Raw genomic sequence first — 21,962 nt, 5'->3', positions numbered from 1 at the left:
TTCTCTAAATATATCCTTTTGCTTAGGGGTGTCACACTGTGATCCACAGAAACACTTCCCTGCAATGGGAGATCAGCAAGAACCCAACAACAATCTGGGGTTAGTCACTGAAGTAGTGCAGGAAGAGAACACTCATTTTTTTCTCAGATTACACAGAATACAACATTAAAATCACCTGTGCCAAATAAATTACTGTCCAATACTTTGTCGATGTGTTACTTAATAAAACATGGTCTGAATTCAATACATTTCCAGTGTCTTGGGCAAAAACAAGACCATGGCCTTACTTAAAGCAACTAACAATGTTTATATAGGATTTATATAGGAAATCTAAGAGTTTTCTTTCATCACAGATGTATACTACTCCAATGCACAGTACTTCTACAATTGGTTCACTTTTAAAATAAGGTCTTACAAGTGAAACTCAAGTAGGCAATGTATTTTCCTAAAAAAGAGATGTAAACAAGATGCACTCCAACAGTTTATGATAACTTAATGACTCCAACAAATCTAAGCAAGATAAAAATGAAGCATTGTACAGTCCTTTCCAGAGGTTGAATAATCATGATTATTGGTTTCTTTGTTACAAGATTTAGTGGCAAGTTAGTTGGTATGTATAAAAGGAAGAGCATAATCTGTGTCGTGTTAAATGTCACTATTTCATACAAGGCTGCAGAGAGCATTGCTCCTCTTAAAATCAGACATTCTTATCCTACCACTAGCATCCCGGTCATTCAAAAAGATCTAAATAGCACTAATAGTTTTTGAAAAAAAAACAAACAAAACATAAAATTATTTCACATCCAAGAAATAAATGCCACTTCTAGAAAGTATTCAATTCATCCTCTGCAATCACTGGAAAGACCTACCTTTCTGAAAGTGAAAAGCAATACACCCTTTTGAAAAAGTCTGTAAACTATTTAGGGTTAGAATAAACTACCAAAGCGATTTTAAAGCTTACGTACTGACATATATATAAAAACACAGACATACTGTATACATTAAGTATTTTCACTTAATTTGTTAGTTTTAGAGCTCAAGAAAAGCAAATCCAAACAACACCGGTCACAGCCAAATATCCTGCTACCAGCTAACAAACAAACTTCTCATGTATGTCACAAATCAGGCAATTTGCAATTGCAGGTATGACAATATTGTTCCTCTTCTAGACCAGGACTGCCTATCATTCCAAATGGGACTCCAGTGCTGTTTTTTGAAAGATATGGACTGTAAGATTGTTGCAATCTCATTTGAGATTAACAAAAAAATCTTTCTCCTTGTGATGTCCTACCACGCTGCGTACAACGCAGCTCCACAGAAACGAAGCGGTTTTCCATTACATTAGTTTCTTATTAATTCACCTGGACATGCCTCATCAAATCTGACAGCAGGACACCAGTGTAGAATTTGGTGTAAAGAATAAAATTGCTTAAAACACAGTAAGTAAGAGCACTTAAAACAAATGCACTCACAAATTTTGAGGCCAGCCAGGATAAGCTTTGTAAGCGTGAATTTGGCTGGACCTGCATTTTGACTACACTCCATTTCAATGAACTTGCCTATATGCAAATGCTTACACAAAGACTCAGTTGCGAGAATTCAGGAACATAGTGGCCAAAGCTGCGTAAAGCACATGATGTTTGGGTTGTTTGTCTATTGCACAGTTCATGTAATTTAAAATCCTTGGTTTCTTTTTTTCAGCAATCATGGCAAACAAAGAGCTGCTGCTTACCTAAGCTACTTCACTAGCATAGGAAGTACTCACCATCGGGAATGATTAGGACCTTGGTCTCAATCATTACTAACTTTTAAAAAGCACTTTATTTATTTATCTATAAAATACACGCAAAGGCACGTGTGTATGTGTCAATTATCTCATTCATTCGTCTTGAACTTGACTGAAAGCTCACTGACGTGCAGTGATTTCAGTGGATAGTCTTGGTACTCAGGCTTGCTTGACTATCAGAGCTTAAGAGATCATAACAGTTTATTAACAGCTCTAGGAGGCAATGAATTAAAATATAACTCCTAGTTAAGCATTAGTTGAAGCTTCTGCCACTGCCACTGTTTCTCTTTTTTTAGTATAACGCTAATTGATATACTCACCCTGAATGAATAGGGCTGGAAGAAAGAGCCACATTGTCCAAGTTTTCAGGGCCCCAGCTTAAGCGATACGAATTCCTTTCAGCTTCTTTGGCCAGAGTTGTTACCTTGGTAAGCAAAAAACCCTCCTTTTTACTACAATAAAATCAATTAATCAACCAAACAATAAGAAGATGTATTTTGTATAGTACTGCCTAATACATTTAAACTTTTTTTTAAAAAAGAAAACTTTAAAATATTAAAACCCCCTTATTGTAACATTTTGTACTTGCTCAAAGTAATCATGTTAGTGGTCCCAGCGAAATGAATGCTGTGATTTACCAAAGTGGCATTTCCTAAATCATTTTTTATTAAATACAAGCATGCTTCAGGATAGTATCTTTGAGAATAATGGCCTTGAGTTCATTAGATCACCTCAATATTTAGCCCAACAGCTGTTAGCATCATTCAAAAATCAGTTAAAATGAAGAACATTGTAAAGACAGTCCCTGTACTATATTCACACAGCTTATCCATTTATTTTGGAATAGAGTTTAATGTTGCACAGCATAATATGCCATTAAATATCAATAAAAATTAGAGAGATTATATTAATTAAACAAAACAGCACACACAACATGGTATCATTACAGTCTAAAATGTAATCTTTTTATATTTCTGTATTTATCCACCTGGTAAGTGAACTTAAGAGAATTTGCTTACCTGCTGGCTGGGGATTACAACCGTATCGTCAATCATGGCACTGTCCCTCAGGTAGGAGGCATGGCTCAATGTGTGGGACCTGTCTGAACTGAAGGACCGCAGGCTGGGAGGTTGGTAGGATGCCATAGCAATATATCGGCAGTACAGATGATGTTGTAAAGGTGTCATGATAGATCGAGTGGGAGAATGAAAAAAGCGTGCTATTAGCAATATGATGCAGCTTCCAGGGGGAGTAGATAATAGTCACAGGGGGAAAAACAGAGCTTCACAAATCTATGTTATGTTACCTTTCTCACCAAGGGCCACAAAGTGTTTTGACTGACTTATTTGCTTCAAAATGCAGAACCTAGAATTAATCTAGATGACAGTTTATTTTATACTCACAAATACTTTATACTTGGTTTTGTGGCATGATAGTTTCCTTACAATAAAGAGTATCAATTTCTTTTAAGTAAGGCTCTTTGGAGAAGTTCTCTCTCCTTCTACGTCACACGAGCAAACCACTATAGAAAATCAGAATCTAACACCTGAAAAAAAGCTGAAATTACTCTTTCTGAAGCTTTGTAATGATCTACCCTCTCCCCTTAAAAACGGAAATAAGGAAGCTGGATATTGTCCCCTGGAAGGTACACACAGCAAGGTGAATTGTGGCCAGCCGCAAGCTCCTGTGTAAAACAAAATTCTTCCTCTGTATGCCAACAGCATCTTTAGAGAGGCAGTCCAAATGTGAGCACTGTTTTCTCTGTAAGTACACACAGATCTACAGAAAACTGGTTGCTGTAGCAATGAGAGATGCAAGGCAGTAAATAAGCTGTTTCCAAGCACTGGCTCAGAATGTAACTGCAGTATCCACTAGCAAAAAGCGAAGAAAGAAAGACAAGTAAGACACCACAGAAGGACATATTGAGGTAAATGGGGTTTCTGCTACCAAATAGCACCGGTTTTGTCCTTTAAATATGTACTAGCAGCAGTATAACAATAGTGATTTTAAAAAACAGATCAACCACCTTCAGATGTTGTACGTGTACTCTGTGACGTTGTTCCATATCTTGAGGAATACAGTACACATAACTGAAGGTAGCAGTTTCATTTTCATGGCTTACACATCCATGAGTAGTACTTGTAATGACTAACACACTGGATCAGAACAATAGGCCATTTATCTAGATACACAGATTTTTAAGGGATAATTCATTTGCAGCAGTTAGCAACAAAAAAGTCATGTGTACATTATGGACACGATATTCAAGTGCTTTAAATGCAGATCTTGTTGGAAATCATATTTTATCATGTGATTCAGACCAGTCAGCCTTTTTTAACAATAGTTACATTCACTCAACAATTTTTTTGATCCATTTTTAGAAGCAAATGGCTATCTTATTTTTATTAGAAATATATGACATTGAAAACACTATTATCATTGACTTATACCAATGGCCTATTTAGCATACTATATGGATTGTACAAAACTGAAAGCTATTATACAAGTACCAGGGAAGTCTTGAGAAAAAAAACAAACCAACAATGAATAATCTCTCTTAAACGTCATGAAATGTACTTCACCCAGACAAGTGGAAGAGATGGGACATGTAAGGCTGGTATTATTGGAATTATGCATTTCTGGAATAAAATTCTGATTCCATTCAAACAACCAACAAAATTTCAATGGGGACAGAAGTTCACCCTAACTGTCTGCACATAACATTTCTGAAAAAAATCATGAAAGGGAATCTTAACTGAAAATTTCATGAGAATTGGGTAGAGAGAGTACACCTTGCTTGCTCATAATAAGAGTACTTCAGCGAATATTTGTTCTTTGGTTGAAAAATAAGCCTCAGTAGCAGACCCCATTTGCCATCATTATCCTTTATTCATTTCAATGTTTGACACTTTCAGAACGGCTTCGCTGCGCCATGCAATGCTTGTAAGAGGTTCACCATCCAAGTTGTAGGTTCTGCTATTCAGCTCATATGTCGTGTCCTGGATAGATACTGAATGAAAGGAAGTATGTACTAGGTTTGACTAGTTATCTGTATGGTGATTTTGTCCATATTCTGCTGCAAGTACCTGGCACTGTTACTACCACCATGACAAGTAGCCCAGTACATATCCACTGTGTAGTACCTGTATGTAAGCTCCAGTAAATATCCAATACATTGAGGGTATGGACTTTATCTAAAGACAAGGTATGCACAAGCATGACTGAGATGTGCAGAAAATTACAAGTTTTAATTTCCTACTACACTTCATTTCAAAACTAGTGGTCAAGTGGCACTACCCCTCTTCTGTAAGCTGTACCAGCTAAATGAAGAGCAAACCAGTAAAGTTGTGCTTCTGCTGCAACTTAGAAATAATGGTACTGACTGAAACGCCAGTCCAGTTACGGAAGTGTAGTGTCAATTGTTTATTATTGTATTAAGTCTTCAGGAATCCTGTTAAAAAACCCCAAACCGAAATCACAGACACAAAACTGATACCTAAACAGACCTTCTTTCCAAGTCTGGTTGATAAATCTTAAGTCACAGGGGTTGTGGGGTCAACAGCACTCTCCTCAGCCCCACAGACTGAACTGTGGAACCCAGGAATGCTACCAAGCTCCTAAAGATAAAAGCGTGTCTTGCCCGTGTTAGGCACAGAGGCATGTATCACACCTCTTCTAAGCTCTGAATAAAGACCAGGTGGTACCCAGAAAATAAAAACAGCACACTCTAGCTAAGTTTCTAATCTGGGTGACTGGGAGACCATGTTGCACTACACACCCACTTGCCAGCCTAGACAGAGCTCTAGCAATCTCTAGTTTCATTAAGCGTATCTCTTGTTGTGGGAAGTATATGTTGTTTCAGAAGCTGGGCAAAGAACCTGGCATCATCAAAAACTGCATAAATCAGCTCTGAAAACATTTCTCTACTTGAAGACTGAAAGCCTTCGTCACACATGTCATAGACCAGAAAGGTGGAAGGGACTTCCAATGAAATGGAGTCTTTTCAAACACTATTGATTTGATATGGCCCGAATCAGTTCTGGCTCTCAATATCCAGAGGGAGAAACCAGCTAGCGTAGTCTGTTCTCTTTATTTTTTATTCTACTACTGTTTCTCCACATAGAGAAGGAAAATGGCTGGCCTCCCCAGCAGCATGATGACAGAAGGACAGCCACCAGCTGTTGTGATCTAACACAACTTTCCTGATCCTTGCTAACACTACCTGTATGGGAACCCGGGATGTTTTGGTGGGACAGTGGCTCTGTCATACCGTGACCTTTCTAGACTGAGAGTACTCTTGGATCAGTATTCACCACTACATATCATACTCATTTGAGACTATAACTATCTCCAATGGCAGCATCATTCATTTGGTTCTCCAAATTAACTTTCCGGCATACAGCAGGCCTCCAAAATGGATGAAGAGAGATGGGTGCCATAAAAGGATATAGAGACAACATGTTTTCATGCTATGTAATACCTACCTGGGCATGGTGCTAATGAAAGCATATGGAAAAGAATGAAGGGGAGAGAGAAATAAAATAAATAGGGAAGATGGTTACAAAAGAAAAAAAACATGTTTTTAAATCAAATTGTTTAATGCGTAAGATTACATGAGTCTAGACTGCTAATACTATTTTGCATTACTGAATTTCTGAAAAAACCAAGTCAGTATAATGCAATGGAAATCACATTAAAGCAAAAGCAAAGTAATTTAAGCAGTCTCCGTGAAAATTCTTACCACCAGTAACCTGGACAGTGACAGAAAGTGAGACCATGGAGATAGAAAGATGTACTTTTTTCTTTTGTTCTTTCTCCCTTTATATTTTTGCTTCATTTCAATATAATCATGCTTGATACAGGATATGAAGTAGTTTTCACACAACACAAAATAAAACACATAATTACATGCCAGTGAAAAATCTACTGAAATACATTGACAGTATTTAAAAGCTAAAATATTCTAAACAGGAGCAGAAACTGGCTTAACTCTTGGCTGCAGAATAATTTCTGTACATCTTAAAAAAAAATGATCTTTGTTACCATTGAAAGTATGTGATAAAAGGTTTTGATTTTTAAGCATTCTGATGCAGTTCATAAACATCCTCTGAGACTTAAAAAGCCACACAGTCACTTTGTTTTCAGTGGATTCACTGAAGCTGTCTAAAAACCAACAAAAACTCCAAGCTTATAAGACCTGAATGAGGAGGGATTTACACATGCTGTGAGGCAAACCAAACTGTTTCCTGACTTCTTTTGTTCCAGGAGCAATTCAAAGCCTACTCAAGTCAACAGAATGGATCCTACTGATTTCACTGAGCTTCAGAAATGCTGCCAGAATAACAATCAAGACTGGAAAATGAGGTAGGTTAAAAAGTACTTCTGTTGCCAAGATCTCAACTTCCCACCTCCCTCCCTCCCTCCCCCCCCCGCCCTTCCCCTTTAGTGAACCCTAATTCTAAAGGCAGTAAGTCTGGAGACATTACTGATTTACACTAGACATTGTCATTTTCAAATAGAAATGCCTGGGCAGCCTATTCTAAACAAGAACTGTGGGTGTTCATGTACCAGTTTGAGTCTACACTTACGCTCACTAGTAAAGGCTCTAATTTTGAAAAGGGAACTCCATATTTTTTGTACACTATAGTGACATTCTCTAAAATAAATAAATAAAAATATTAAAGCTACAGGCATTATCATTTCACAAATACATCTAGCCTTAAGTTCAACTTGTTAGATATAAGCAAATCTGTAAGGTTTCTGGACTGAATACATTTTTTCTATTTTTTAAAAAAATTTATTTACAACATAAATACTGTGCTGTGCCAGTAGAAGGAAAATTATTCTCTTTCCTGCTAATTCAACCATGATGAAACAGAAAGAGTCAATGTGCTTGCTAACAGTATGCTCACTGCCAATCCAATGCAGAATGACCAAGTCAATTGCTCCTTTCCTTATATCTATAGCCAAACTACTCTAAAAATTCAGCTCAACTGATGCTAAAACACTCTGTCCAACTACCCACCCGTCCCCTGACTCATGTCAGGAGGAGATGGGTATGAGTCATAAGACCTTTCCACAGTCAGCCAGACTCTTTTTCCTTTGTCTAACCACAAAGACAATAAAGCAGGCTATGCCTTTTCAAGAACCAAAAAAAGAATCACAAACAAATTCTTTACTAGACTCTGAGTAGAGTTTTAGTGCCAAATGTATTCATTTCTGGATCTGTCGGGAAATATTCCTCCTGACCACACCTTCCTCCTACAAAGTGGCAACCGCCACATTGACATACCTAATAAAGAAACGTTGACAAGTGCATCCCACGTCTCCCTTGAGTTAAAGACCCCAAGAAAGGCATCTCAAACATTTATAACAAAATGTGTGCAGAGTTATCGTAAGAAAAGATATGTGTCCAGGCAAATACCTGTCAGATCGTCCTCCTTCCAAGCTGTACCTTAGGTAGTTCATACCATCTAAGAACTGGCTGCTTGGTAAAGAGTCATCTCCTAGTTCTCTGAGGTCTTCTGGCCTAAGGTACTCTCCTCCATCTCCTGTCATTGTGTCATCACCTTTAAACCAACCACAGAAGGGACAGAGATAAGCACACACATGTTTGATTTCAGTGACATGTTGGGATCTAACAGCTGGATGGCACAATAAAAGGAAGGCATTTTCCATTCAGGAAACACTACAAACCACAAGCAATTAATATGTTTAATGAAACCGACACATCAAGCAAGATTAAAAAAAAAATGAAATCAAGGTGATCAATCAATTAGATTTAATCTAATTTTTGCTGCTGCACTTACTGGCAAGGGGAAAATTTCTTTGCTGTTCTCTAAAGCACGGTCTCTCTGCTCTCTCGTCACAGCTATAATGTATCACAACCTGACAGTTCATGATTAAATATAACCACTTACTTGACTGTAAGCTATGTATTTTCAGCTGAAAAGGTGTTTTCTGTGGCCTTATGCCTGATATTTGCAAATCCTAATTTAAACTCTCCATTGTCCAAACTCCACATCACATCAGGCTGTCTCACCTATGTTCCAACACCCTTCTGTGATCAGTAAAAAATTTCTTATTTCTAAAACAAAGCAATATCCAGAAACTGGAAATAAGCTCACATGCATAGATGGTAATGATCATTAATCAGAAAAGTAATTCATAATGAATCAAAGCCTAAATGATCATTGGATATCTGACATAGCAACCTTATTGCATATACTGTGAATAATAGAGTTTCATTTTTATTTTTTTTAGGTCCACAATTATTTTCCCCAGGAAATTCTGCCTATATGAAGTCACAGTTTGCTTTTCCCCAGCAGACTAACAAAACAGATTACATTGCCAAGGAACATGTAGATGTTTTTTTTCATTCTCATTTGCGACAGGGTTTCTCCCCACAGTTTCTGCCTGGAGATTTCAGTCATTTTCCTGATGGTTAATTACTACTCTATGAGCCTGCCAGAGCCTTGGGGTGGCCCATAGAACTGCACAACATGACCCTAGGCCACCAATACCTTCAAACCTCATTTTCTAAGCTGCACGGGCAAATGTCACGAACCTGAAGCTCAGTTACATGAAGGAGACTGCAACTGTTATAGAGGAGCAGTCTTCAGGGGCTACACATTGCAGGTACAGTAGTTCACCTCGATATGTGAGAAACATGAAGGATGGTAAAGGTTAGGTAAGTGGGATCCATGTTGTTTCAAACAGAATTCATTTGGGCATCAGGACAGTTGTCACTTGTGTCATATAAAGTCTTAATAAAGCAAAATCGCAAAACCCAATTATTGTTACTGCTGCTATTTCTGGTAGAGCATCTTCCCCCTGCCCCGCAAAATGTTATTGGCATTACAAGTTATAGGAGTGGAAGGAAGAAATCTTGGTATTTGTTTTCATGAAAGAAATCAAGCTAGTTTTTCTAGCTTGATGTTTCAGCTAGTAAATAATTTATAATTTGTCATCTAAAACTAAGTAACCTTTAGGGTTTTTTAAATATTTTTTGTATACACAAATATTATATGTAAAAATGAGGCCTAAATCTTTTCAGTATAACAACAAAAGCTCTTGAAAATTCCATCTGCCCACATTAAGAGAGAGAAACTGGGCACAGTTTCACAGAAAACAATAAAATGCATTTAATCATTGCATGTTTCCTGTCTCCTGTCATCTATGCCTCCTGTTTCCTGGGAACTTCACATTATAAAGCACAGGGCTTAGTGAAAACTTGGAAGATATTAAGGCAATGCTGTTAATCAAACAGTAAAAGGAATTTCAAGTTATATTTCAAATAAACTAGATAGTTATAATCACACCAGACATTCCATCTATTATAGAAACAAAGGCAAAATCTTCACCACTTTCATCACACCCACATCCTTAAAAAAAATATATATCCAAACTCAACTCTTATTTCAGCTTTGGCGTCTCATCTAAGAGTTGTCAATAATGCTTCTAAGTAACACTAGCTGTTTTGTGTGATGTGAACATCTGCAAACAGTAATAAGACTATCCATGAATATTTCACAATGTCTTCAGAACATTTATCTGTTGGTAACATAGCTTACTTGCCAGCATACTAGTCTTGAGTGAGTGAACTAGAAGTTCAAGGCACTCCCCACCAACCCCTTCTGCTCTTCCATCTTTCCTTAATGAGAGGAACTCCCAAACTAAGTAGTGCCTTGCAGTATACAAAGGGGAAAAAATCCCAGGTATTTAAGTCTAATTGATTGTGTAGGACCATAACATTTCATACGATTGTGGTTTCCCAAGTGTCTTAATTCCTGCTTTGCAGGGCAATTCCACATATGCAAAGGGAATTATTCTGAGTCTGTGTAACAAGCACTCATTCATCCTGCCAGTAATACTGTGTTGTCATTAAAAGATCTAACAGCTATATTGCCGAGTCTCGGTCAATTCAAATGTACACAGACATGTTATCTGCTCAGAAAAAATTACATATTCAGCTGACCATGAGCTTCTTTTCATGGCAAAAATTACCAGATGGTAGTTTTGTGGCAGTACAAGAAATAATCCTCTTTAATCACGCTAGAAACAATCAATCTGCTATCACATTCCCCACCAAATTAACGACAGTAATGTTTTCACCATTTACTAAGCGCTTCATGACACATATAGCCCTTGACATTGATGCTCCATGATTTGCAGTGGCCACCTATGAACTTACAGGTGGATTTCAATGAGTTACCCACTTGGTGATTTATCTTCTATTTACTTGAAAAATCAACTTTCTTTCTTCAATGATCCCAACTGACTTTCAGAGGTGTACTTGTCAGGGGGGAAAAGACACTACAAAACACCGGGTGACCTTGCACTGTGCCCCAATTGAAGTATTCCTGTTCAGCCTTGGCCTTATAGCTGCTACTGCCCATCTCTCAAATGTCTCTACAACTTTTGTCCAAGTCTGCATTTCTGAATAACATCATCTTCTTTAGGGCAGGTTTGAAAGGAAATAAAATGCACTAGAAGGAAATCTCTTAAAAGAAACACTGAGTGTTTACTGGTAAGGACATTGGAACAAGAAGTTAAAAAAAAAACAACTAAGAGAAAAATTTAAATCCCCAAACCTTGGAATCTATATTTAAACAAACAAACAAAAAAGGTCAATATTTGAGACCCTGCACTTGCTTTAATGTGATGGGTAGCTTTTCCAGAGCATAACACACAAAGCGTGATGGTTCCGCTGCACTCTTGGCAACAATTTGGTTACTCCATTAATCTGTTTCCAGTGGCCAAACCAATGCCCCTGAACAAGATACAAGACCCCCCCCTCAAAAGCATAAATTTTGTACAGGTTTGCAACACTTGGGGTTCTTTCTTTTCTCCTCAGAAGGGGGATAGAAAAAAAATCAAAGGAGATCACTTGAGGGCAAGAAGATGGATACCAAGGGTGGGACTGGCCAGGGCCAGGTTGCAGGGACAGCATAAGTTTAGCAGGTTCCAGGCCTGTTACTCAGAAAAAAAGAGGAGATATGGACTTGCTAAACAAGGTGCTAAACATTTCTATGAGGTGTTGGACACCTACAAAAACTATTAAATCAAGTGGCCTCTTCTGCAAAACTGCAAAGCCAGCACTTTGCAGGACTGGATCCAAGAGAGGGAAAGAAAGGATGAAAATGGAATGGAGAGGTGAAAGAGAGAGACAGTAAACCTAAGAATCAGATGGAAAAATTAAATAAATGTTAATATTTAAATGCTATGCTTAAGGCAAGGAAGACCTGATACAGGAACTCATAACGGGCCAGTGAAAACTGCACTGATAGTTGTTAGCAACACTTTACCCAAAGTTTTAAATCTTTGTCACAACCAAGCCGACCAAAGGCATATCTATTTTAAGCAACGAGGAGCAGCACAGAGATTCTTGGGCTGGTGAGTCCATTTGTACCAGACCGCAGAGCTGCGCAAACAGACCGGTCCAGAAGCAGTAGAGGTATGGTGATGCAACCAAGCTCTCTCGCAGCCAGGACTCCTAAGCCATGCCTGAGCAGGCACCCCCACACAACTCTGCACCATGATGTGCAGCACAGGTGGCACCAGCTGGAGAACCTTTCCACCCTGCTCTTTTGTGCTGTAGAGGCACTCCGGAAAAACTGAACAGCTAGTTCTCACTCACTCAGAGGACCCTGAACCTTTAAGACACTGCTGCCACAGAAACGGAATTCAAACAGCAGCATCAGCATCATTCTGTGCAGCTTCACGGGGCTCTGATGGAGCCTCAAGCCATCACAAATTCAAGCAGCACGCAGTTTAGCCCACAAGAAGCAGTTGGCGCTGTGCCTCCCGGTGATAGTGCAGTTAGTTAGGCAAAAAACGGCCAAAGCATGAATGGGAACCTTCCCTACAATCTTTTAAAATGGAGGTGCCTGGAGTTTTTCCTATTTGCCTAGACTGGGGAGAGGAGTAAACTCCACTGCCAGTCACTGTCAAAGCCACACAGAACTGTTTTCAAAGTCTGCGTTAAAACAGAGCCAACCAAACAACTTGCAAAAATACATAAGTAATTAACTTTTTGCTCAAGTTAGCAATATTCATATGATGACCCTTACTGGTCTGCTCCTCTTTTGTTTTGTTTTGGGTTTTTTTTTTTAATTCTGTGCTGACCATATATCATTTCGGTGTACCATGAACCCATAATATCCAAATGCAGCAATGGATCTCAATTGCTAAGATGGCTGTTAGCAGGAAGGGAAGCTTGGACTGGCTGCTCAGATAGTAAATATTTGCCTTACTCTAACCCAGTACTACAGAGGAAAAAAAAAAAGCTAACTTGTTGCTGATATCTTCACGTTTTTGAACACAGATTTGGAGCATTATAAATCATTGAATGGACTACCAAGAGAAACAGGCCACGTGCTGAGACCACATATCTGCTCCTTCAGGCGCAGTTTGGCTGAACACACAGGATGGTTACCCAACCATCGAAACTGGAGACCCACACAAATATTGCTATACTTTCCTTCTTAGTTTTCTTAAATTGTACAAAAGGGGAGTGGCATTTACTACCTATATAACTGATTAAATCAAGCAACAATCATGAACCACTTTGAGACCAAAAACATGATTTAAATGCAAAGTAAGATTTAGAAGACAGTAGCTTTGAGGCACCCAGCCACATGCAATTCTCAGCTTAGCAAATCAGTATTGGCTCCCAGAAAAGTGTTTCATTAATGTTTCTAAAACAGATGAGGGTGGGGTTTGGTTTTTTTCAGATATTATCCCCTGATACCAGGGAACTATGCAAATGTTTGATCAAGTAAGCAGTTTGAAAATTTTCACTGCACCATTCTGGATATACATAGAATCATAGAATCATAGAATCATAGAATGGCTAGAGTTGGAAAGGACCTTAAAGATCATCTAGTTCCAACCCCCCTGCCATGGGCAGGGACACCTCTCACTAGAGCAGGTTGCTTAAAGCCCCATCCAGCCTGGCCTTGAACACTTCCAGGGATGGGGCATCCACAACTTCCCTGGGCAACCTGTTCCAGTGCCTCACCACCCTCACTGTAAAGAATTTCTTCCTTATATCTTCCTTATAAGAATTTCTTCCTTCTGACATCTACAGAGTCAACTCCTTTAGGGGAGCCCCAACAAAGGCAGGTCCTACCATTCCTATAGTTCTCCTGCTACATCAGTGAATCGCAAAATACAATTGCTGTATGAGAATTGCTCTGGAATTGTTTCTCACAAAACATGGAGGAAATACAGGCAAAAGTTAAAAAAAAAAGTTAAAAAAAAAAAGAAAGAAAGAGGGCTGTGACAGAAACTGCTGGCAATTGCTTTTAATAGATGTTGTTAAAGACAGATACGCTTATGTGAGTTTGCCAAAATTATTGTTTTCTCTGCAGCATGCAGATAAGTCTACAGCTCCCCACATAAGTGCTGCTCCTCAAAAGTAACAGATGGAGAAGGGACAGCTACGGCAAGCACTATTTTTTTTATGGAATATGTAAGCCCTGAAGCATCTTTAAAGGAATGTATAATGTAGAGTGTCTCCGACACTTTCCTTGGACACCTTCACTTCCTAAAGTGAATCCTATATTTAATGGCCCACACACACTAGAAGTTTTCCTGAATTAGAGTTTGGCTAATGCTTTAAATGCCTTTATTTCTTAGCCAGTCACGAAAGCAGAGTTTCATGTATGGTTTCATATATTGATACATATCTTAACATGAGTCATCATCTCAGCTATTGGTAACTCAATGCAGCACTTGCAGAAAGACAGAAGGTGAAGCAAATGAAAAGAAAAATCCGGCTTCATTCCTCCAGGATCTGCGGGGAGGGTAAGATGCCTTGATTTTATTTTCTCTCAAATTAACCTGCTGCAAAATGAATTCCAGTAGTTCACAGGTGACTACTATGCTATTTATAAAGTTGGATATAGGTAACAAAGAATAAAACCACTCCCTTTTAAGAAGTGGACCAGAACAAACCATCCCCACCTCAGCCACATCCTCCCTCTAAGCCACAGAAGCCTTGGAAGGTCATTGATACTAACTGTTATGCTGACAAGTCTGAGGTGTGGTGGGGCTACTAAGCCATGTACAGTCAAACAGGGACTTGCATGAGTTCTCTGGATAGTTTCAAGAGGAGCAATAAAGCAGATCCCACAAAGAATCCCAAATCCCACAAAGAATTCTGGGCAGGAAATGACATTAAAAGAATATACTGGGGACAGTGATGGAGAAGTGATTTGGCTTTTTGTTCCATCAGAAAACCGCTTTCTTCTCATGGAAGAGGAAAACTGTCCCTAAGCCAGGTAAATATTTCCTAAGAAATAGGACATTTCCTCACAATATGGAACACATTGGACACTAAAGAAGAAAAGCTTGGTCTAGTTCAGATATCTGTGACTCCCAACAAACTGCTGGCCAAGACTCTGCATGTATTGAAGTGAAAAGTGGGGAAAAAAAAGTCTTTTCCTTCTTCCCAAGGATACAAAATACTTACTAATTTTGCCTTTGTGAAATTCACAATGGCAAAGTACCATTCTTTTATGTAGCACTTGAAAAAATATTTGTAAAACATTTTGCACTGACACAAAAGTCATCTTTCAGAGCCATGTTGTTCCAGAGAACAATAGCCCAAGAGGTCTTGCTGCCCACGAGTGGGTAACAATCATCTGCCCAGGAGAGCTCACTTTGACTACAAAATATCTGTAAGTACTGCAAGCAGCCATAAAATCTAATCTAGCTAATTAAGGTTAATGTAAATATCAAAGCAACCAGTTTTTATCTATCACGAGTCGGAATAATATTCAGTATTTTTAAAGACAGATTTAGATCAGATGGATAAGACAAGCCAAAAACACATGATGTCTCACCTTCTACTTCAGCCTTTCTTTCTGCCTGCAAAAGTAGTCTGGCCGAAAAATAATTTGTCATAACAAACAAAGAGATTAATTTTCAGATGGATTAGTTCTCTTGGGTTGGTTCACCACATGGTGAAACGTTTGTGCTGACGTACTGGAGGATGTGGGAAGACGTGGTTAGAGCTATGACAACTTCTTGCAGCAGCCAGAACTTAGTCTCAGAGACAGTGAAACGAGACCTTTTGAATATTGACTGGACTGAAAAGGAAGCAGGAGAAGAGGAGGCCTAAACAGACACAAAGAGAGCTCTTCCACAACTTGTTTTACTGGTTGCTCTTGTATCCTCTACAAACAGCACCACACTTAGTGTACTGTCTCAGATGGGAGTCACAAAGATAAACCATCAGCAGTTTGTACAGCTCTTTTGCCACAAAAATAACGCATGGAATGAGTACAGAGGAGCAGCAACATGCTCCTCAACACAATATTAACATATGGGAGAATAAAATAAAAAAAGGTTCTTGCCTTTTCTAGATTATCCTGTGTGTCTACACTGACTCAGCCCTAACAGAAACATCTGCTTGTGCTTAACGTCACTAATTCTGTAGATGTCACTGAAATACATTTCACGGGATGCTTTGCAGTAATTGCCCTTTAGCGCTGTGAGGATCCCTCAGGTGCAGATTGCCTCCTTTGTGGCAACAGCTTTAAAGGAACTAAACTTTGTAGCAATACAAACAGCTAAGCCAGACAGAATGATAAAAATGCACAGGTTTTTTTAGCACAAGTCCATCCACACAAAGCATTTCTGCTGGCGTGGATACGTGCTTCAGAAGACATACCACCTAACAGCCAGGTGGGAATCTGTAGCATAATCCCCACCCTTAACGAGAAGGCCATCACCTTCTGAACAGGGACAGTATTACATCTGCACTGTGCACAGTGCTGAGTGAATAACGGATGATTATCCTTACCTACTCTTCCTGGTAGACTATAGTACAAACAGAGAAAGCAGCAGTAATGCACATGTGCATGTACATTTCCATGGTGTGCAAATAAACTGCTTAATAAAACTCTGCTGATACATCTTTGGCCCTGATGGTCACAAAGCAGGAAAGACTTATTAATGCCACAGAATATCTGATACATGTAGGACCAGGAAACAGGCTCTCAGCAGACGAAGTAGGATTTTTCTATAATTACGTTTTTGCTAGCCTATGAACTTTCCTTTTTTTTCCACTTCTTTTTTGATCCTTGCACAAATGTTTATGCATCCAGTTTCATCTAGTCTGTTATTGGTGTGGATGTTTCTCTTTCCCTGACAATGCACACCTGTTTCTGTACTTAACTCTGATACTTATAATCTAAAAAACCAGTAACCCAATTAAAAAAATAAAATAAAATGCAATTTTAAACAAAAAATATAAGCTGGTTCTGTTCAAAGGATTTTTTTTCCAGGTACAATAAAAGGTGAAAAATTCTGAATAATAATACAATCGCTAAACATAACAATGCTGTATGAAAATTAAAGAAGAATTAGAGTGACTCTCATCCATTCAAAATATTTTAAACTAGGCTATACAGAGCAGGACCTTAGATACCAAGCCAAGCTATTTGATAAGACTATATGGTCCTTTATTTTATACTGCTAAGACTGGATGTTGCACTTGAATTTGTTTTAGGTATATGAATACTATATTATTAATGTAACGGTATACTAGTATGTAAATACAACTGCTTCCCAGGCAAAATGCAAAATACTTATCACCAGTGATGAACAAGCTCCACAATGGGACCTGAAATAGTTATTTTTTCAAGTACTCTTCTTGTGTTCAACTTTCTAATTGTATGATTACAGCCAGCAGGTTTGCCATGTCCTATTAATTTATTTCAGAACATATTATGTCATTTTAAAGCAGCTAAGAACACAGCACTACAGGAACCTTATTGCTAACCTCTTATAAAGACTACACCATTACTAAAAAAACTCTTTTATTACAAAAGTTTTGCAGTCTTCCTATCCCTAGCTCTTTTAAGTTCCTGGGACAAGTACCATCCACGTCAGGAATTTTCGCAACATCCTCACTGTTTTGTCTGTAGAAACAGCTTTTACAAGGACAATAGCATGAAGTGCTTTAACTGCAAGCAACCAGCTCAGCACCCTGCAGCAGGATCACAGAGTACCAGTCCTGAGCAGCAATGTGCTGGAGTACCTACATCGTTATCTGCTGGCCATTGACGAGAGGTGTCAGATGGTAAGAGAAAACAGAATGTTAATTCAAAGCACTGGAGAGCATTAGTCATGCTGGATGGCCACAGTAAGTTCTGCCAACTTATTCAAGATACGGGTAATAAATCTTGGATTTTTCTGGCTTCCCTTCTTCCTCCCACGTTTCAGGAAACACACGCCCAGTCACACTTCAAAAGTAATGAAAAGGAGCAGTGTTAGGCACCCAGATTAAGCAGATTCTTGTTGCTTCAACACAAAAATTAAAACAAACAATCCGAGTTAAACAAAAAGAGAAAGTTTGTAAGTCTTACTCCACGAACTTCTGCTAACAGCACCTGTGCCATTATATGCTTCACCATCACTGAAGCGTTCATCATCAGAGTGTTTAAAGGCTGTATGACATATAAATTGGTTTGAGAAAAAGGAATACCCTGTATTAATCCTGTAGAAGCAGAAAGACATACTAGGCTTTGTGGATTTAAAGATGGTTGAATGGTAGTTCAAAAGACTGGGAGAAAACTCAACAAAGTGAATATAAGGCTACACGCAATTTAAAGGCCATTTATCGCAATAATTACACAAGTAGATGAATGTTTTTCAATCAGAGAAAATGTAGCAAAAACATGCCCGAGAGAAATAATTTCAGTGATCATGATGCAGCAGAAAATGATTTCTTTTGAATCATACTTGTTTGCTTTCGTTTGCAGCTTTGCAAGCATTAAAAAAAAAAAAAGTGTCTGGAGCCTAAATGTCATATTTTCTCAAGAGCGTAACTCACTTATCAGCATAAATCCCATTTCAAAAAGTAATACAAGCAGTTAAGGAACATAAATGCCATTAATTTCCAGTACCATTCAGAACCACGAATGCATTTGTGCTTTTTGTAAAAGAAAAAAACCCACAACCCAGTAACCTGTGTTCCTAAATCCCTAGGACTTTTTAAATTAGTCACTCTACAAAATATTTGCAGGAAATAATAACCATAAAATGGCATATGTAAGATACTGTAATATTGACACTGTCAAGAGTAAAGAGGAACTTAGAAAATTCTTGCAAATGTGCATATATTTATCAGATGCCATTGTGATTAAAATTTGTAACAAGTCCTTTGTGAACTTTTAGAAAGGGATGTTTTTAAGCTATTTCCTTAATGCTGTGCTGTATAAAACCGCAGTACTCGATCAATCCCTCCACAAGTTCACAGAAATTTTCTTGGGACTTAGCTAAGCAGTACAACAGATGCCTCCTGTCTGTGCATACAATAGACTCTGAAACCAAAGTGCCAAACCTATTAGCATGTTGTTACTTTATGTCATGCCGTATGTATCTGTGATTCCTGTGCGCCAAAAGCTCCCTCAAGGGAACAGTCTCCTCACCTTCCACCTTATGCATCTTCTTACACAAATGTTTCCAATTAGGCAGAACTCCTAGATGTATGCATCCGAAATAGGTGGCACTGATCCAAAAAATTTACTGCTCAAATTCCTCTTTATGGGAGGGTCACACCCAGCTCTGGGACAGCTCTACATTTAAATTTTAAAATCTGAAGTTGGGAAATGTTCTTATTTGTTGATTTAGTTCAGATACCCTTTTCCTGAAAAAGATGTAGGGATCCAGGATTTTGATTCAAATGCCATAATGACTACATCATTGAAAAAAGGCCATTACATAGAACTTCATTTCAAGCACTGCAAAATGAAGATGGCAAAGTACTTAAGCAGCTCTCTTGAGCCTGTATTACAGGTTCTGTAAGTGATATGGAATAGGAACTTAGCAAAGTTGCTCACCTTCTTCATCTGAAACATCCAGGACCTCAGTCATTGTCTCAGGTACATTTAGCTTGTGCTTCTCTGTTACAGTCTGCAAAGACAGAATTATCAATCCTCAAATTAAACACCAAAAGAAACCACAAAGTTGACAGCAGGATATTTTCAATAGCAACAGCAGTGGGATCTGCTGGACATTTTATAACATGTTTCCCTTTGCCCTAGCTTTATTTTTCATCTTTACTCCAGAAGCTCCTATTCTCAGTGCTGTATAAGGTAACATTTATTCTGGCAGAAAAGTACAAAAAAATAAAGATAATGAGCTGGTCAGAGGAATAAACGAAAAGAAAAAAAAAGATCTCTGCAAATTTATTTATAAATGGTGCATGTAGAACAATTCAACTCAATGTTTCCAAGACGATTTTAAAATGAATTAGGTAATGTCTACAGAAGAGCTTCAGAAAGTTGCATGTGGCATATGGAAATTATTAAATCGTAAAGCATTTGGAAATGAAGTTATGAATGATGTGAAATTTTTCAACTAAAAAAAGATGTGAAGGATTTACACAGATCACTTGAAACATTTCTCCCCCCCTAAAAATGTGACCACACTGCATATTAATGATATCCTTTTCATAAATCATGTATATTCCCCCAAATCACGTACACATCAGGGGAAAAAGAAAAGTTATTTGACAATTCTGATATATATAAAAGCTTAAAATACTGTGATCCAAGGCAAGTACGGATCAAGGACTACTGGGAGAACACTGTTTCAGCATGAGAGCACAGAGTCGGAAAACCCTGGAGGATTTTGGAAACAGAAGATGTTCAGGGGTGCTGAATCAGGAACGGAGACATCCTTTTAGCATCAAGATACACACTGGAGAAGGAGATGAAGAACATAATATAAGAAATTGTAGGAAGTGCAAGGTGTGAAAAAGTTGCCTGCAGGAAACTCTTCAGTGTATTATGATACAGGAGACAAAATACCAAGGACTTGAAAAAGAGCAGTGATCCAAACAGCATTAGTCACAAGAGAAAAATAACTATTTCCCTGGCTCCACCCAGATCTGCAGCCAGTCAGCTGAACTAAGGAGTCCACACATCTCCCAGTAAGGTATGTAGGAGCAGATGTACCTCTCTGGCACGGAGAGGAACGTCAGGAGGCCATGAGTCTTGTGAAACTCCCACTGAGGCAGAGCTTCACTCCCTATAGCGGATAGTATCTACCCAGCATAAATTAATATTGCATGCAGAAGTAGTGAAAGAGCACACAATCTGAGGGATAATTAATGTCAGCCAAATCCCGAGTCCCTTATGCAATATGCTTTTGGGAAAATGCCCGTTGATATCAAGCAGTGAAGTCAATAGCAGTTTTTGTTGCACAAAACTTACTAGGTATTTCCCGATTCTGTTTTATACTTCTCTGTTTCTAACAAACTGACAAAGATAGCATTCTTGATTATTATAAGATATTGCAATTTTATAAATAACAGACTTCCCAACAGTGTAATTACTTGGAAATTTGTTTTAAAAGTCTGCTTTACATTTTTAGAAGATATTTAACTGTGATTTAACTGTGACAGCAGTTTTCAATTTACCCTCCTGAGGTACAGGGAAAGAAAAATGCCCTTTGCTTCAACTAGCAATCCCAATTAGGCTGCCTAAATTCACTCTTACTCATGATTCAAGGCAATTAATTATTTCTGTTGCAGTGTTTTTCATAACGTTCTGTGTTGAAAATTAGTTTATGTTCACCAAATGTTTGACTTTTCCCCTTTGCATTCCCACGGCTTTCCTCAGAAATATCAGGCAGCAGTAGGGTGACAAAGTCAGCGATGACAGATGGGAAGGATGCTATTGTTCAGGTGATGTTGACCTCGTCTCTTCAACAATACAGCAGTAAGTTAACAAATACACCATAAATTTAAAACCAAAAATCACTGACACTGGGCTAAACAAATTAACTCAGGTAAAGGGCACTGTATATTTTTCAAGTGAAGTGGAAAGCGCTGTATGTAGGGACCAGTTTCCTGGTATTATTGTAATTGCCACTGCAACTGCATCTACACACAGGCAAATCTGCAAATTCTCTATTGCCAGCTCATATGTTCTTCATGTGAAATAACTGAAAAGTCAGGAAAAATAACAAAGGCAGGAGGAGGCGACCAAATTCTGAAGAAAGGGGAAAGAAGGGGCCTGCCTAGGAGTCACAAATGCTAGTTTTTGTATCTCTTCTGTATGACCAAAATTTATTCAAGAAAACTTGGTTCCCAACCATAGGTTATGTACAAATTCTGTTTGATTAGAAGAACACAGAAGTGAGAGCATAGAATCAC

General features: G+C 38.4%; 1 protein-coding gene across 1 annotated transcript in view; it reads right to left on the bottom strand.

The window, feature by feature from the left end:
* ANK2 (ankyrin 2) overlaps positions 1 to 21,962 on the bottom strand; it is a 166,045-nt gene that overhangs the window by 59,188 nt on the left and 84,895 nt on the right. The window contains exons 23-26 of the mRNA XM_074154943.1: positions 19,642 to 19,714; positions 8,211 to 8,430; positions 2,806 to 2,908; positions 2,107 to 2,210 (exon numbers count right to left, since the gene is read on the bottom strand). Of these exons, the coding sequence (XP_074011044.1) occupies positions 2,107 to 2,210; positions 2,806 to 2,908; positions 8,211 to 8,430; positions 19,642 to 19,714 (500 nt within the window). The remainder of the gene's footprint in view (positions 1 to 2,106; positions 2,211 to 2,805; positions 2,909 to 8,210; positions 8,431 to 19,641; positions 19,715 to 21,962) is intronic.

Source organism: Numenius arquata, chromosome 10 (genome assembly GCF_964106895.1).
Source record: "Numenius arquata chromosome 10, bNumArq3.hap1.1, whole genome shotgun sequence".
Lineage (NCBI taxonomy): Eukaryota > Metazoa > Chordata > Aves > Charadriiformes > Scolopacidae > Numenius > Numenius arquata.
Note: the sequence above shows the minus strand (reverse complement) of the source record. Positions and strands in the feature narration are given on the sequence as shown.